General features: G+C 40.7%; 1 protein-coding gene across 2 annotated transcripts in view; it reads right to left on the bottom strand.

Annotated features, from left to right (window-relative positions):
- PALLD (palladin, cytoskeletal associated protein) overlaps positions 1–17,344 on the bottom strand; it is a 370,015-nt gene that overhangs the window by 197,321 nt on the left and 155,350 nt on the right. For both annotated transcript variants that reach the window (XM_040626427.1, XM_040626428.1), the window contains exons 6-8: positions 13,867–14,008; positions 13,316–13,339; positions 1,012–1,131 (exon numbers count right to left, since the gene is read on the bottom strand). In XM_040626427.1, coding sequence (XP_040482361.1) covers positions 1,012–1,131; positions 13,316–13,339; positions 13,867–14,008 — 286 coding nt within the window. The remainder of the gene's footprint in view (positions 1–1,011; positions 1,132–13,315; positions 13,340–13,866; positions 14,009–17,344) is intronic.

The raw sequence follows: 17,344 nt of genomic DNA, 5'->3' as shown, positions 1-17,344 counted from the left end.
GGTCCATTTCTTGGTTCCCTACTGTATGTACTACGTGCCAGGCTTGGTTGAAGCACTATTTTAAAAACTACTATAAAGTAAATAACAGTGATGAGTCAGTAAAAGTAAGCTAAAGTCAAGCTAATTAGTAATAGCAGAAAGTAGTCAACTAAAGTTTTAAGAGAATAAAGGAAAAAGCTGTTTCAGGTTGCCCTTGTTAGTGGTACATTTCTGAGTTAAAAAAAATATATCCAAGGGCGCCTGGGTGGCTTAGTCAGTTAAGCATCTGACTCTTGATTTCGGCTCAGGTCATGATCTTGGGGTCGTGAGGCCAGGCTCTCTGCTCAGCGGGGAGTCTGCTTGAGATCCTCTCCCTCTGCCTTACCCCCTACCCTCCCCGGCTCATGCTCTGGCTTTCTCTCTCAAATAGATAATTTTTTTTAAAAAAAATCCAGACAGTTTTGAATATTGGCTTTAACAGTATAGTATACTGCTTTCGTCTTTCGTATGAGTTACATCTCATTTTCCAAGAAATTTGATTTCTAAGGTCTTTACGGCTCCTCCAAGTTACTTTAGGTTTATCTTGTATTACTCTTTCAAAGGTTTCAATTGTGGCTCAAACAATGCTTTGTTGGTACGAGGCCCAGCTCTTCAGTTGGCACTGCTGAGAACAGCGACCGCACCTCTGATTCAGAGGTGGCTTTCTGTTGTCAGCAGGATTCTGGGTTAGCACGAGGATGTTAGGAAACCGGATCCATTGTTTCCAAGACCGAGGTGCATGACTTAGAAAACAGCCCCATGTGTGTTCAGTTGCTACACTGTCATTATCTTTTGTTTTTCATCTCTACTTCCATCCCCCTCCCCCAAGGCCTGTGTTTCCTGATGAGACACTGGTTGTTAGGCTAACTCCCGGAGGGGCAGCAAGCATTCCTAAGGGCTGAGTTCTCCTCTGGGGTAGTTCTTTCTGCTGTGGTGAACCACACACTAAATGCTAGGGAACAGAACCCAGTCAATTTTTTACTCCTCACATACCTGAGGTGACAATCAGCTGGGCAGTGCTGGTTACTGAGCCGTAATCATTTCTTGCCGAGCACGTAAAGATCCCTGCATCTTCGGGGAAAGTCTCAGCGATAACTAGGGTACAGATCTCCTCTGGAAGGGAAGAGAACAGAATAACTCATCAGAGTGAAACCACGAGGTCACCTCGAGGAGGTCAGAGCCTCTGCCTCTCTAAAACAAGCAAATTAGGTAACAATTACTACACAATCTCTTTACAAAGTATTCACAATAGAATTTCTTTACACTGAATTGTGCGGTTCAGGATAGTGGCCAAAGCTGGGGAGTCAGACTCATCCTTTGTGCCTTTAGACGAGATCAGCCTTGGTTTCCTCATCTGTAACATGAGGACAATGTATACCTAACGGGGTACCTGTGAAGATGAAACGAGATGTTTGCCAAGTGTGTGTGTCTGCACATGGCACGTTAAAGACGTTCAGGACACCAGCTCCGTTCTCCTCCTGCTTACTTCGGTTGAGTCTATGTGGAAGTTCCCTCAACTACAGTGCGGCTGCCTTTTACGTTTGCTCAACTGAAAAGCGATGAGCAGGGAAAATGAACCTTCTCTGAAATGCTGACAATGGGGGAAAAAAGAACAAAATATGTCAATGCTGGGTCTGCAGACAACCACTCTGGAAGCTACTGTGACAGTGTGGCGGTGTTGAGCTGTGAAGCATGAACAGCCCAGACGCTGGAACCAGCTGCTAGGGCTTGAGTAAGGGTCCCACCGTATCTTGCCTCTGTGACTTTAGTCAAGCTCCCCGGACCTCAATGTTCTTATCTGTAAAATGGAGAAAATAACAGAACCTACCTACAGGGTTTGTATTAATCATGCCTCTTCTTGTGACAGGCTAGACACTGTGTTTGGGACACTGCCCGGCACATGGTAAATGCTTTGTTGCCAGTAAATATAACCCGTTAGCATTAAAAAGCTAGATCTAGAGCATATTAACTATTTTTAAATAGAATAATTATCGATATTTTACCAAATAAATTACATTAGCAAATGTTAAGAGAAGGATAGATTTCTGATTCCCACAAAAAAGAGACTCTATTAATTATTCCCATATTGTGTGGGCAGTGTAAGACTTTGTATTACACTTTTTGCAAAAATGGCTGTGCTTCTTCTCCTCTCTGCATCCATGCAGAGTGTGGATGTGTGTAATGTGACCCTGCAACTCCTTCCATCAAGTGGCACGGTCTATTTCCCCAACCCCTGAATTTCGGCGGGCAGGCCTTGTAAGTTGCTTTAACCTAGAATGCCGTAGAAGTGATGCTGGTCAGGGGTCTTCAAGGGACCTTGCTTACTTCTATCTATGGACCTGCTGAATTCCAAAGTGAGTAAGGCTGTGCTGATCACTGAAAGAAGAGCTACATACAGCAGAGATCAGCCATTCCAACAGAGAGCGACCTAGACTAACTCATTCCCAGCCAACCTCGAGGCTGACCACAGCCACTTTGTTAGTCCAGCTGAGGTTGGCCAAGCCTGACACAGACCATAGAACTGCCCAGCTGAGGCCAAGCCAAACGACTGCTGCTTAAGCCACTCATTTAGGGGATGCTGTATTATGCAGCAATAACAGATACATGTGGAGAAGAGAAAATGCTTCTCTACCATCCTCCCTCCCTGACAACCCGCTAAGGGCAAACTTTTCAGACTTGTGGAATAATGCGTCTTCCTTCAATTCAACTATCAGTAATAAAAATTACTAAATTTGTCTCAAAGCATATTTTATGTTTTAAACACCAGAAGAAAAAGTACCAGCTGAGGGTTAAAAGTGCTACCTTATAAAATAAGAACATTTTTATCTATTAAAAGGATCTTTAAATATCTCATTTTTAAAATACAAACAAAAGTAATAAATGTAAAGATAAACAAACCACAAAGCATAAAATGAAAAGTCTTCCTTTATATTCCATTCATGAATTCCATTCATTGGCATTTATTTAATTACAAGTTATTTTAAGTTCTTAATAATGTTGTTGCTTTGTTTAAAATAACATTATTTTCTCTTTTTGAGATGATGGCATCCCTGAAGACTTTCTGTGTTAGAACTTGTGGAAAATATTGGCTAATATTTGACTCTAGCTTTTCCATAATTTACTGGAATACTTTTGAGGGCAATATAATGTGACCACACTGGGTTATATCATAACAGGTGGTTTTATAGATAATGACATTGGGCCTCATAGGACTTAAGACAAGCTGACTTTGATGGCTCACTTCATGTCTCACCACTGAGTAACATATGTTTTTGAAATTTTGCAATCAAAACAGATCTTTAGAGGCGCCTTGGTGGCTCAGTCGTTAAGCGTCTGCCTTTGGCCCAGGGCATGATCCCAGGGTCCTGGGATCGAGCCCCGCATCAGGCTCCTCCACTGGGAGCCTGCTTCTTCCTCTCCCACTCCCCCTGCTTGTGTTCTCACTGGCTGTCTCTCTCTCTGTCAAATAAATAAATAAAATCTTTAAAAAAAAAAAACCCAACAGATCTTTAAAAGACACATTTGGTACACCCAGTGCAAATGTAGATTTATCCGGATAACACTACAGAAATTTCTGGCTTTCTCAGTTTTTACCCAGGTGAAAACAAAGCCAATTGGGTTCAATGTCAGCAGAATATTTACTTACAATGCTACAGTGTTGATAATAGCACAAAGAAAAATTTATTCAAATTCTGAACCTAGGTTTTATACTATGTTTTATAATTTCAATAATGTATTTCTATAAATCATGCTCAAATTATGACTACATCCTATAAAACAAGCTGTGGTGTAATGGGGTAGGAAGGTATAAACTCAGACATGCTCACCTCTGCTCACCTTTGTCTCAAACAATAAAGGTTTGAGAGACACGGATACACTTGAAGTACACAATTATTATGAAAAATAATAGGATAAGAGAGAGCATGAGGTAATTCTGTGTGTACACAGTTCTTGGCCTTCCAACTGAAGAGGAAGATAAAAAGTGTGGAAATAATAATAATAATAATTCAAGTTGGAGCTTTACATAAGATCAACCGTTTGGAAAGCAAGGTATATCTGGAAAGGGAGAAGGGACTGGAAATTTTTTAACTGAATACATATGGTTACAGAAGGAGTTAAAAGTGTATTTAACCAGAGAAGGGTAAAACTTAGAATATCATTGCTCTAAGGGATTTTAGAGACTGACTACCCTAAATCTCTCATTTCTTCAGGTGAGGTCCAAAGTGATTCTGTCAAGGTCATGGTTAATTAATGATAAAGTCAAAATGCTGAAACAGTCATCCTGCCTCCCACGAGCAAGCTTCCCCCCACCCCCACCCCCCAGGACAAAGCCTCTCTCGTTGTTCTGCATTTTTTTCTAGTTCAGGGCACAAGGAACTCAGTATAAAATGGGGTAAGGAAAGATTTAAGATGGGAAACAAGGAGTTTCTCGAATCTGAAAATTTTAATTATTCTCACTATCCAATTTATTTATTTATTTTAAGATTTATATTTATTTGACAGAGAGAGAGACAGCTGGCGAGAGAGGGAACACAAGCAGGGGGATTAGGAGAGGAAAAAGCAGGCTCCCAGCAGAGGAGCCTGATGTGGGGCTCGATCCCAGAACGCAGGGATCACGCCCTGAGCCAAAGTCAGACGCTTAACGACTGAGCCACCCAGGTGTCCCTATCCGAGTAATTTAATAGGAAATTCATCTGCAGAAGGAGATGTGCTGCGTGTCCTCATAGATACAAGATAGATTGGAATAGGGCCTGAAATGTGGATATGCTGGTATCAGAAGGAATGAACAGCCTAATCTTTTGAGATTTGGGGAAAAAGACCCTCACAAACTGGCAGAGGGAGGTCACCTCTGTTCCCTGTAGCAGATGCTGCTGGGAGCCAGGCAGCCTTCCCGGCTTTCAGCAGCACCTAGGTGCTTCCTGCCTAGGGAATCACTCCCTGAGTCCCTGCATTATCTCCCCAGTGTTTGGTGCTCTCTGGAAAGGTCTTCTCTCAACCTCGGATTATTCATACCTGAAAAGATGGAGTTTCTGGAGACACCTGGAGAAATACCCATCACCACGAGTTCAGTACCTGAAAATGCCTTAACTGTAAACACAGACCTAATTCTGTGCCTTGAAACCTACATTCAGAAGCAGAATAAACTCTTCTCTAGCAGGAATGACATAAAGTGGTTTTGGAGGGATGATCTTGACAATTTTGAAGTTCCTTCTTATGTTATCTATGATTTTGTGATTTTTAGTTATGCCTTTTTAAAAACCCTAAGCTTATGTATATAGTTGCCCCTTCTAAACCAGAGGGCCCTTTTGAGAATGAAAGTTTACCATCACCACATCCTTCCATGACTTTGAGGATAGATTACAAATCCTCAATGTAGTCACAGAACCCTAAATGGTCAGGCAACTACTACTCTCCAGGTTCCTTTTGTGCCTCTCCCCTTCTTTCATTCTGAGCTTTGGGCACTCTGGCTCTTGGGCTGCTCCTTGCAAAGCCATAGATCTTTACATCTCTAAGCCTTCAGCCTGACATGACTTTCTCAGAGAAGCCTTTTTTGATTAGCCTGGATCAGATCCACCTTCTGTATTGCAATCTTAGGATGGCAGACTTTCCTTGGAGACAGCGCTCACACCTATGAATAATTTATTGTGTAATGTCTGTTCACTTCTGGTCCCTTGACTCTGCCCCTGTGAAAGCAGAAAGCATTCGCTCTGTTCACAGGTATGTTGCCTGTGTCTCTTACACTGAAAGCTCTCCATAAATATTCTTGACTAAATGTATCGATGAAATTTAGATTGCAGGAAAAAAGTAAACATTTGCTTTACAAAAAAAAAGTTTCAAATCTGAGCAAAACTCATTTTATATGAGTTTTCAGGAATACTTCTGTTGCATAAAAGTAATGTCATGTACAAAGTCGATGGCCGATGAAATATCTAGAAAAGGTTAGAAACCGATGGAACAACAAACAACTAAAGAAAAGCATCGGGATGGTCTTCTAATGATCTTCACGCATTGCTATGTCTCAATGTCTTTCACAAGATAAAATTTTAGTCGAATGCCCCAAAGGTTGTTCAGCTTTTCTTCTCTTGGAAAATTTCATCACAAACTCACAATAGGCTCCTATTTTGTTGAGAGAAAGGAGCATTATGGCTCATATGGTTCTGACATTATAAAAATGAAGAAAGCCATGAGGAAATGAGATGAGCTAGGTTGTAATATTGCATTTTCATCCGGTAGCATCTTATTTGAACAAAGTCCTTTAACACATCTGTAAAATACATTCTTGTGAGAAATGGAAATCAAGGAACGATTGCTTATGTCAAGTAAGGGCAGTTAGAGGCTTACTTATCTGTATTAAAAAATTGTCCATTTTAGAAAATGGAAATTTTTAAAGTTTCCAATAACTCTAATTGTAATACATCTTAATCCATTTTCCCTAAGTGAAAGTTTTGATGGCATATAATTACTAAATTAGAAACTACTGTTGCTGATAAATTTTTTATAGTTACCTAAAAATTACTTGATCACGTAAATCTCTCTCAGAAGTCAACCCTGAGTTTCATTCAGATTTTTGATGTACTTAACACTTGGTCAAATACAAATAATTTCATTTGCCAAATCTCATAAAATGATGAGGCAGCAAGGATAATATTACTAGGTCCTTTGGGTACTAAGGGGACATTTTTCTAAATGCTTTCCTTCACAGCCTTTATTTTTTTTCCTCTTTGGGGTCCAGCCTAACTCAAAAGAAATCCAGCTTTTACCTCTCAAACCACATGATTTGTGTAACACAACTGATAAAAAGAATCTGGACTAAATTCAGCAAGATGAGATTCAGTGTGGGTACATAAAAACGTTTGCATAAATTTTCATAAAGGATTTTTTTTTACAGTTCCAAACTGTATCTTATATAGAGGATATTTTTATTTTTTTAGAGGCTATTTTAAACGCACAGTTTAAGGAGTACAATAAAACAAACCCCTGTGCACCCATCATTAAGTCTAAGAAATAAAATATTACCAATACTTTGGAAATGCCCTCTATGTGCCCCCCAATTTAATCTTTCTTCCTCTCCTTTTGAGATAATTAGTCCTCTGATTTTCATTATGTTTATTACATACGTGTCCTTCAAAAAATGTGTTTAGTTTTAAAAAAATTGAGTCGTAAGCGTGAAGAAAAGACAAACTTGTCACCGTTCGAGAAAGTTCACAGGAACTACCTTGGCGTATAAAGCAGCTTCAACTTCCCTGTGCGTTTACAAAAGCCCCCACAGGAGTCATCAGCAGACAAGGTCATGAGTGAGTCCTGGGAAACCTACAGCTCACCTCGGTGGGGAAGTCTGGCGGGGCTGAGCGTGGGCAGGAACTGGACAGCCGGCATGAATAGTTGGTGGAGTGGGTGTCCCAACGCTTTCTGTTTTTAAGTTCAAGGTGGCCGACTTCCAAATCTCAGCACCAGATCGAGTCGGAATGGTGGGGGTGGGGGCAGGGGGATGAAATGAATGTTCTTAGCTGAGCCAGGAGGCAGGGCAGGGAGGGAAGAGCACGAAAGGTCAAGCGAAAAGAGAATTTGGGTCAGGCTTACTACCCTGCCATTCTGTCACCGGGGTAAAGGACGAAAGCAGTGGCAATGAGCTCTCAGTGATGCAAACGTCCATGTGTCTGTCTCTTGCATCACACCACTCCAATCTGGGCTTGGCCTCCATTCCTGGCGCACAGCTGTTACCCTCCTTTGGGCTCCCTTCGGCTCCTGCCTGCATTTGATCTCCCGCTTTCTGTACACCGCATCTTCCCCTTTCTAGGTGAATTCTCTTGCTGCGGTGGAGCACGTGCTGTATAAAGCATTGTGGAGGAGAACTTGCAAGTCCGGAAACTCTTGACGACATCTTCACGTGGAATCGAAGGTTTGGCAGGGTATAGCACTCCCAGTTGGAGGTAATTTTACTTCAGAATTTTGAAGGCTTTACTTCATTGTCTCTGTGTCCAGCCTGACTACTGAGAAGTCCTAACTCATTCTGATCCTGTTAGTTTTATGTGATGCTGTTTTCTCCTTGGACGCTGGCAGAATCATCTCCTTGTCCTGGATATTCTGAATGTCACGATGCACACTGCTGTGAATTTATCTCATCCATTGTGCACGCAGTGAATCCTTTCGATCTGGAAACTAGTATCTTTCAGTTTGGGGAATTAAAAAAGTTATTTCATTGATAATCTCTCCTCCTCCTTTGTTTTCTCTCCTGGAATCCCAATTATACCTGTGTAGTCTACTTATGCAAGTTCTCCAGTGTATTCCAATTTTTTTTTTTTTTATCTTTGTTCTCTTACATTCCTTTCTGTCTTTCTGCCCTACTTTGTGGGACATTTCCTCAACTTTTATTTCTTCTACCAACTTTTCATTACAAGAACTTTTTGTTTTTCAAACATTCCTCCCCTCTCCTAAAAGCTTTTTAAATTTTTACTTCTTGGATGCACTGATTCTCTTATCTGAGAGGAGTGTTGTTTTGTTTTTACATTTTCTTCTCTCTGCAAGTCTGTTTTATCCAAGTTGCTTTTCAGGGGAGTTGCTTCTTTTCTTCTGTATCATCCATGATAGGTATTTCTTCAGAGGTCTTTTCTCTCTTCTTGTCTGACATGGTTCTGAGTTAATTAGAAGCTCTGAGCAAGACAGAGGAGCTTGCCAACTTTGGCCTTCCCACTACGGTAATGTGGATGGCCTCTTTGTTGGAGAAATTCCCGTATCACATGTATCGATTTTTCTTTCTCATGGGATGTTCAGATTGCCCAGAAAGGAGTCCTTCAGGCTCTGCCAGGAAAGGAAAGGCTCCGAGGCCAGCATTCTAGAAGGTCAGTTCAGAAGACGACTGGGAGTAGGAGCATTGAGAATTTAGAATTCTAAGAATCACTCCATTTTCTTTTTGGTGCACTCTCACATGTGCCTCAAGGTGTTCCCTGTCTCCCCAGAGACTGAACCAAAGTTTCTGGGTCCATGGGACCCTAAGTGTCTCGGTAAGAGTTTATGATGCTCCTAAGCCAAAAGATACACCCACAGCTTCACTTATTTAGTTATCTTGAAAGAACATGTGAGTATTCAGGTCTTAACAAATTAGTTATTGTTTGGAAAAATATATGTATAAATTGAGAGAAAAGTATTATTTTATTCTTAAATAACCACAATTACTAACTAATGAATGCACGCATCTGTTGTGGACTGCAGAACTCTTGAGATCACATGGGGCGCCTCCAGCCTCATTTCACGTTCCACACTGGTTTTCATGTGGCACTTGCTTTTTATCAACACTTACACATCAAAAACTCAGTTTCAAAAAGATAGGATGCCATAGAGAAGAACGTGGAGTGCTCTAATGTTGAAACTCTGAACCATGTCAAGCTAGAAGTGGTACCTATCTATGTCGAGTATCATTGTGTTTGCATCAAAAATGTCAAACACGACAGCACCTCTGTCAGTTTGGTGTGGTGCCCCAGGTTCGAGAACCACAGGCCTCACACAACCCACTTCTGTTTAACCTACCATCTGAACCTGGACTTGCACTAAGCGTTGAACTCTGGACAGTCTACTGGGATCTCAAACATCCTTACCATCGCTCTCCTACAACTTGGCACCTTAGCACGTTTAACAAGTATAATTAACTTCACATTCTGAATCACAGAATCAGAACACGGACTCTATGATCTAAGATCTAAGATGATGGGTGGCACTGGTTAGCGGAGATTCATATTGAAAGTACAAGGCATCGTATTTTTATATGTATAATTTCCCAGCCAGCAGGACACAGTATTTTTAATTTTGCATGCCATTAGACAATGCTATAAAAGTAACTCAATACAGTTTGTGGCTGCTTCCAGACAGCTGAGTAAGGGCCTGAGTATTAACAGCTGTCAAATGAGTGTTCTGTGCCCTCCACACCACCCCCGCCCCAGACTAGTCTTTGAAGGATTCAATCAATATAAAGTCAGAATGTCAAAGAAAGAGGCCAGAGCAGGTAATATGACAAACGGATGTTGGTCTTAAGTAAGCTGACTAGCTATTAATTCACAAAACAGTCTGAAAAGATTTGTGATGCAAGCTGACTTCTGTCTAGACAGAGAAGGGAGTGTAAAACACATTAGACAGATACAACACAGTAGTGACAAGAAAAACCTGTTTCAGTTTCTCAAATGCATTAGGAGAGAATCTGCTAGCTCCTTCTTTATCTAAATATCTAATCCCTAATGGGGCTATAGCTAGCTAAGTACTAGTGAATTTCAATTTTATTTCTAGAGCTTTAACACATCTTACACATGATGTGAAAAAGGAAGAAGAGTAAAAAAAATGAAGGAGGGAAAAGGGGAGATGAAAAGAGAGATTAAGTGAGAGAGGAAGAAGGGGGAGGGAGAGAGAGCAAGTGAGCACCAGCCAGTGAGTGAGAACAAGAGTGAATATGTCAGAGGACTGGAAGAGTGTAGGAAGAGAGGGTAATAAAATCTGAATGCTTAAATATGTTCCTGAATTTCAAAGGCTATTTATGTTTTAGCATTTGGAAAACATCACTTGGTCCAGTCCTATAAAATTTATCTCTTTCCTCAGATGTATTATGGTCATGTCTGCTTTTCTCCTTTCCACTTAACGGTGGCTAAAAAACAGCTATCAAGGAAGCCAGTTCCCACATCCATTTTATATGGTTGGATAAGTTCAATGGCCTAATGAATAAAATAGTCAATCAGGTCACTTAAGGAGAGCACACAGTTCAATATATATTTTGTTTTTTTCCCCAACCATGTCAACAGTCAACTTTAAGGTCAATGGAAGGAAAACATTTGGCTACTAATAAAAGAATCATAATCATACCTAGTATAATAATAATCAGGCATGCCAAAACACTGTTTAAATACAAATATGTTCTAACTTTTGCTTGTTCTGAAGTTCTCATAACAGCTCACATAAGCAGTCACTGGAATAGCCATTCATGTGTTTAAAGTTTTGTTGTTTTAAAAAATATGATCAAGAATTTTATTTAACACTACATGACAACTGTAGATTTCCTGAAGGAGAGAATTTTGATGCTCCGCTATAAAAGACAAAGGAATAATTCCAGTCCTATAGTAAATATAATTACGTAGAAATTATCAAAGATCAGAGAAAACTAGTATGTGCTCCTGCCCGTATACAAGGTTTTCCCCCCTGTATTGACAGATTTGGCTGACATAGTTCTGTACCAAGAAATATTTGTTTTCAGCAAATTCTATTATTATGGTTGGAATGGAGGAGTCTGTTTTCTTAAATGCTTTCAGATCGAACTGAAGGGGAGAAAATAAGAAAATTCAGTGAACACAGGGAGGAGAAACTTTTATATTGCTAGGATATGCAGTTTAAAAGGAAGGCCTCCCACATCTTCCTCTTCTCTTCATGATTTTGCCTGTTAAAAATCGTTCTAGAGGTCATTTTATTCCAGGAAGCTGCCGAGAACTAGTTTTATTAAATAATCATGATCAAAACTATATTCCAGAATCAAAACAGCAAATCATAATTGAAAAAGAGTGTGTGGTATGAGGGGTAAAGGGGAAGAGGATGGAAGAGGGGGGTGGTAGATGTTTCTATTCTCCTTCCTCACCCAAATTGATTCCTTCTTGGCCAATATACTGAGCATTTTCAATTTTCAAACATGCGTATACTCAGAAACTAAACGACGCAGCTTCTAACAAGCGTTGTGAATTTTCGGATGATGGTTAGTTTATGATTTTCCAACACAGATCATCAGAGATATTTCCTAAATCATCATCATCTCTGTAGGGGATGACAATGGGTAACAACATGATAAAAAAGAGTTGCATGAATTTGCACAGAGTCCAAAACACAACATCAAAAGCAGTCTTAATCTGTTCCAGTAGTAATACGTTTAGAATTTGTGGCCCCAAACGTTCGTTTTATTTGTATATACAGTATCAAAAGGCATGAACTGCCCACAGGTTTTTCACATAAACTTTTTTGTAGATAAAGAGGTATGTGGCTCCTACTTTTATATCTATCGAGAAGTCTGTTTAGAATAGTAAACACAAAAGATGTATCCGAACATCTTAGCTCATGCAGTAGACCGAGTTTCAGATGTTCCACGTATCAGGGAACCTGCATGACGCAATTCGATATAAAGACCTGACACAGACAAAATATGAAGTTGTGTATTTCCACATTTTGGAAAGTGACTACAGTATTTGATGCGGTGACTGATGCATTAGGTGGGACAACATGTTCTAGCTGTAATCACGACAAGAAGGCAGTAACTCAATCCCCATTGTTCTCCGAGGATGCTACTCAGCATCTTTTAACCTTGGGATCCTAAAAGGATCACACCCTGCTTTTAATGGCCCAATGCTCAGCTGTGAAATGTTCAGGACGAAGCACGGTAATCTGACCTGCAGTAGCCCACAGAGAACCTTCAAGTTCCCCAAGAAGGGACAGAGCAAAGCCTTGGCTCCTAAGGGACATAATGGTAGCGTCTGCTCGGTGCTGAAGCAGAGGCACAAAGCAGTTTTTCTACCTTTTGCCAAGGAGTCAGCAAAACTGGTAATTCTGCTGATGGGAGAAACGCAACAGAAAGCAGTCTCGAGGAGGATATCCTATGAAATGCACAGACAAAAATTTTTGTTTCTTTTGCAAACATTGTTGTAGTTCACGGGGAATCATAAATATACAAGAAGTCTGGAGCAGGGGAACAGCCGGACCTGGCGCTTCTGGATAACATGGCGCTCTGATGAGGTCAAATGACCTGGTAATTGAGAGAGATCCTAGGGCAAGATGACTTTCTTCATGCTTGTAGAATAGTAAAAGTTTACGGCTCGGGGGCCATAAATGAGAAATGCCGGTGGTCAGCTTTGCTTACATCTTTGGGCTGCTCTCATGTGAGACTCATTTCTGAGCTGGAGAGTTGAGCCATTAGTAGGTTTTGGTCAGCAGAAGTACGTAGCAGATGGTTCTTTTCTACTGGAATTTTAGGAGGACGTTTTTTCATCATGAGCTTGGTTTGCTTTCCAAATATAAAAGTCTATATTTAAAAAAGCCTTAAGTCACTGAGCTTGACCTTCTTGTCTGAATGGAACTTAATGTTTTGCTAATAAAGAAGCTGATGTTAAAATGCAGTGGACAGACCCCATGATAAAGAAGATACTGTCTCTAAGGGGGTTTCGTATTGCCAGGGAACTGCAAAAGCATTGTTCTGCTTATGGCTTTAAAACTGAAACAAAGAACTATTGAAACCCAAAAGATACATTATCAAAGGAAAAAAAAAAAAAAAGAAAGAGCTTCTTACCAGGTTCAGCTGTAGATCTAGGTTCTGTTTGGCACATGAGAAAAAAAATAAATCAAAATGGAGTATTAGAATGGGGTTCTGTTAATAAGAAACCTACCTATCTTTCTCTATTGCTTTGTCCAGGACATGTCTGCAGGATATAGGGAACTCCATAATACAAAAGATAAAGTGATAATAGATCGATTTATACTTCTATAAATACAGAAACCCAAATTCAGTTACAGATTATGCTAGGAAGCTTTTTAATTCATAGAAGGGCTTATAGGAAGCTTATAAACCTCCTAAAATTATTTGGCCAACTTTGAGTTCAAATGCATGTAACATTTTTTTTCTCTGAAGAAAGAACATACAACTTTTATCAGACTTTCAGAGGGGTACACAAGTGACCACCATTGCTGTAATTTACTGGACCCCACATATCTATAGATCTGGTCTCATTACTCTTTGAAAATAGAAATCAGTTCATGTTGAATGAGTAAACCCTTCTTGGTGTTCCTGACGCTTGAGAGAAAAAAATGGCTGGATGTGGGAGAATGGGCAGCTCTCCTTACTTTTCTGTAGAATTCTGAAATCTGGAGAGTCTTGAATTTCACTCCCTTGTCGGAACCACTTGACCTGCAAAGGGGGTGCTCCTCGGACCCGGCACTCCAGAACCACCACCTGACCCTCGGATGCTGCTATGTTTTGCAGTTCCTAAAAATTGAAGGAAGACACCCCGCATTAGACTTTGGTGCACTCTTACACAATTTCACAACAGAAAATAGCGCTTCCAAATCTTGGGGGAAAAAATGCAAAACTTGCATCATAAAATAATTACCACTAACGCAGGTAAAAATAAACACCTTGAAATCCATCGATTGTTAGCTTTCCATAATCTCTGTGTAATGAAATTAGTAAGGTCCACCACTGGGACTGTGGACATTTTGGGCCTGTCTGCAGATTTACTAACACTTTTGTATTTATGGAATTTTACGGCAACGCCTGTTATCTTTCTCTATCTACACTGAAGAGTTAGCTGGTGGAATGCAGACTTCCTAAAACAATTATATTCCATATGAACGTAGATTCCTGGGAAAACCAGACAGGAAGAAAAAAAAAGGCATAATTTGTTTTTACATGCTCCAACCTTTTCATGTACTCCCCACCCCCCACCTCTGCCAATGAGCTTCCTATGTCAGGTTTATTAAGATAAGGGGCTTGGGGATTTTCTCATTTTGAAGTTCTGAGTAAAATAATAAAACTTGCAGTACTTCTCCCTTCGTGACCTTCATTTCCTCTTCCCTTGCAATTACCCTTGTTGCCCCTGACCCCACTCCAAGTCCAGACCAGTAAATTTTTACAGTGCAACAGATTAGAAATTAATTTGGCTGCACAGATGCAAAGAGTAAAGCTTTTATACTTGTTATTAAATATCAAAAGATTAATAGTCCCCTCACAGACATCCTCCCCCTACCTTCCTCCTCCAGGATTAGTTAGCAATGCGGCCTACTTCAACTTTTTGATTTTTTCAACTTCTGACTAGAGAGTATGAGATCTTACAAGGGTGATGTAGAACTCTTAAAGTAATTCAGATACGACAGAGTAATTCACCTACACGTCAACCAAAAGCAAACAAATCCACATTAAGAAGTGTGTGGTCTTTTCTGGGTTTGTTTATTTATTTAAGATTATCTGAAGGGACAACAAATGGTGTGCTGGGAAAAAAACAAATGTTGCAGCAAATGGGCTGCAGTGAGTGTGGAAGAGCCCTAAGGAAATTCTCAGAGTCCACGCTGTTGGCAGAAAAACTATAAAAGGCTAATATCAAGTCTGAGAAGGCATTTGATAATAATCTGGGTACTTAACAAGAATGCCTTTTTTTTTTATGTGAAAAGGTTAAGATTATTAACTACTTCTGATTGCATTCTGTCTCCTTATTTTTAAATGCAGGAAATCTCTGGTTCTAAATGGACTTTTTTACTCTGTGACGGGTCCAGAGAAGAACTAACTTAGTGGATCACAGCAGGAAAAGTGTCACGCAGGGGGCCCAGGTTGTGTGGATTAATTATTAACCACTTCCTGGCTTGTCCAGGAAGTTGCTCATGGTAGATTTCAAATGGTACACAAATATTTTTAATATCTGAGCTTTCAGGCACCAAAGGAGACTCTGATTTATTCCTGGGATTATGTGTTTTGTTCAAACGCTGGAAAGTCAGAGATAGAGAAAACGGGTAGATGACAAGGATCCAGAGCAGTCAAAACTCCACAGAATTACAATATGACTCCAGGTGGAGCAAACTTGGTCATCTTGAAAAAAGCCACAGCTAAGTGGAGTGAGCCATTAGGAGAATCTTCAGGAACACAAGTTGCAGCCCTGAAGGAGACTAAGAGCCAACCTTCAGAGGTTACGCTTGGCAATCTACATCATCCACTCAGGGTAGAACTGGGGACCCCTAAGTGTTTTGGGGTCCATATAAGGGTACCTCCTGTCATATATCAAGCCCACCTGCTATTGTGGTTCCTTGAAGGGGTCGAACTATTTAGAAAGAAATGCCACATAAGGCTAGTTGCTCTCCTGGTCTCCCATGTGTCCCTCCCTACTGCCCACAGTCCCATAGCAGCTCTGCCCCAGCTAAGCCCGTTGGCCCGCAGGAGGAAGGGTGAGCTCTGCCTCTGACCAGCTGTGAAACCTGGAAACCTTTACCAGCGTAGAATGAGGAAATAGATGGGGGCTCCAAGTAGACCAGCAATGCCCACCTGATATTCACTGCCCCCATCATGCCCAAGAGAAAGACCAAAAAAAAAAAAAAAAAATGCTAAGGATGACAAAGTGAAGGCTACTTTGAATTAGAAAGGAGATGAGCAGATTTATCTTCTAAACCTACCCCTACAAAACCAAAGCCCAAGCTCAACAGGACCCAGCAAAGCAAGGAGAGAAGATGCCCAAAGGGACAAAGGGGGAAGCAAATGCAAGGAAGGAAGGAAGGAAGGAAGGAAGGAAGGAAGGAAGGAAGGAAGGAAGGAAGGAAGGAAGGAAGGAAGGAATTGTGCACAGAAGAGAGACAGTCTATGGTCTAGACATAGAAGGTAGAAGGCACTGGAGATCCCCAGTGAGGTGTGCTCTGTGCTGCCAGTCACTCTACGGTTTGTGATTTCTTTTTTAATCGACCTTTATAAAAATATAGAATTATGTTTCACTTTTCTTTTTACTAAGCTGTGTGGTTAGCACACAGTCTGCTTCAGGGTTTTCTTCTGGGGGAAGGGGATATACCACTAATATAATGTCAATGTCTCAAGGGCTGGAATGCAATGGAGAAACAAAGTTTTGTGTCTAGCTTTTGAGGCTTTCTCTTGGTCCCAGGAGGAGTTCCGTAATATCGCCATATGCCAGGCCACTGTGGGGAAGCCCGGGGGGGGGGGAGCAAAATCTCACATCCTCCCTATTTGCTTAAATCAAGAGGTGCGTTGGGACCCCTCAAATCAACATCAGGTAACACAGACTTCTCGGTGATGATTTGGTGAATCTGCTTTGAAAAGTTCTAAACCACAAAGCAGCTGAATTACCCACACCGTGGGAACATCTGCTGTTCTCAGCATTAAAGGACAACTTCATGGACGACTACAGTGGCACTGCTTTCAGTCAGGTTTTACTGTTTTGTTTTGTTTTTTTGGTACTTTCAAAGTTGTTGTCAAATGTTACCATTTGTTGCCAGTGTCTTACACTAAATACCCTACTTAGGAAGTGACTTTAATAATGCTGGCTCCAGGCTGGCTTGGAAGGAAAAAACATCATTTCTTACAAGAAGACAAGCAAGATGCTCTTCCCTACTGCTGTGCACAGGTTTTATGGATTTGTTTTTTTCACATTTGTCTTTCGTTTGCTTGGTCTAGGTTTTTGTAAAAAGTGTGACATAGGAGTCCATTTTTTTTTTTTTATCTCTACTGAAAATTCATTCTTTACCCAGCAATCTGTAGGTTTCTGTATATATTGGAGTGTCTGTGGGCTCTGATCACCTGCCAATTTGTCTGGTCTTATTCAGCACCATACTA

The sequence above is a fragment of the Ursus maritimus genome, unplaced genomic scaffold, assembly GCF_017311325.1.
Source record: "Ursus maritimus isolate PB19 unplaced genomic scaffold, ASM1731132v1 scaffold_11, whole genome shotgun sequence".
Lineage (NCBI taxonomy): Eukaryota > Metazoa > Chordata > Mammalia > Carnivora > Ursidae > Ursus > Ursus maritimus.
This window is presented reverse-complemented; position numbering and strand designations above follow the sequence as displayed.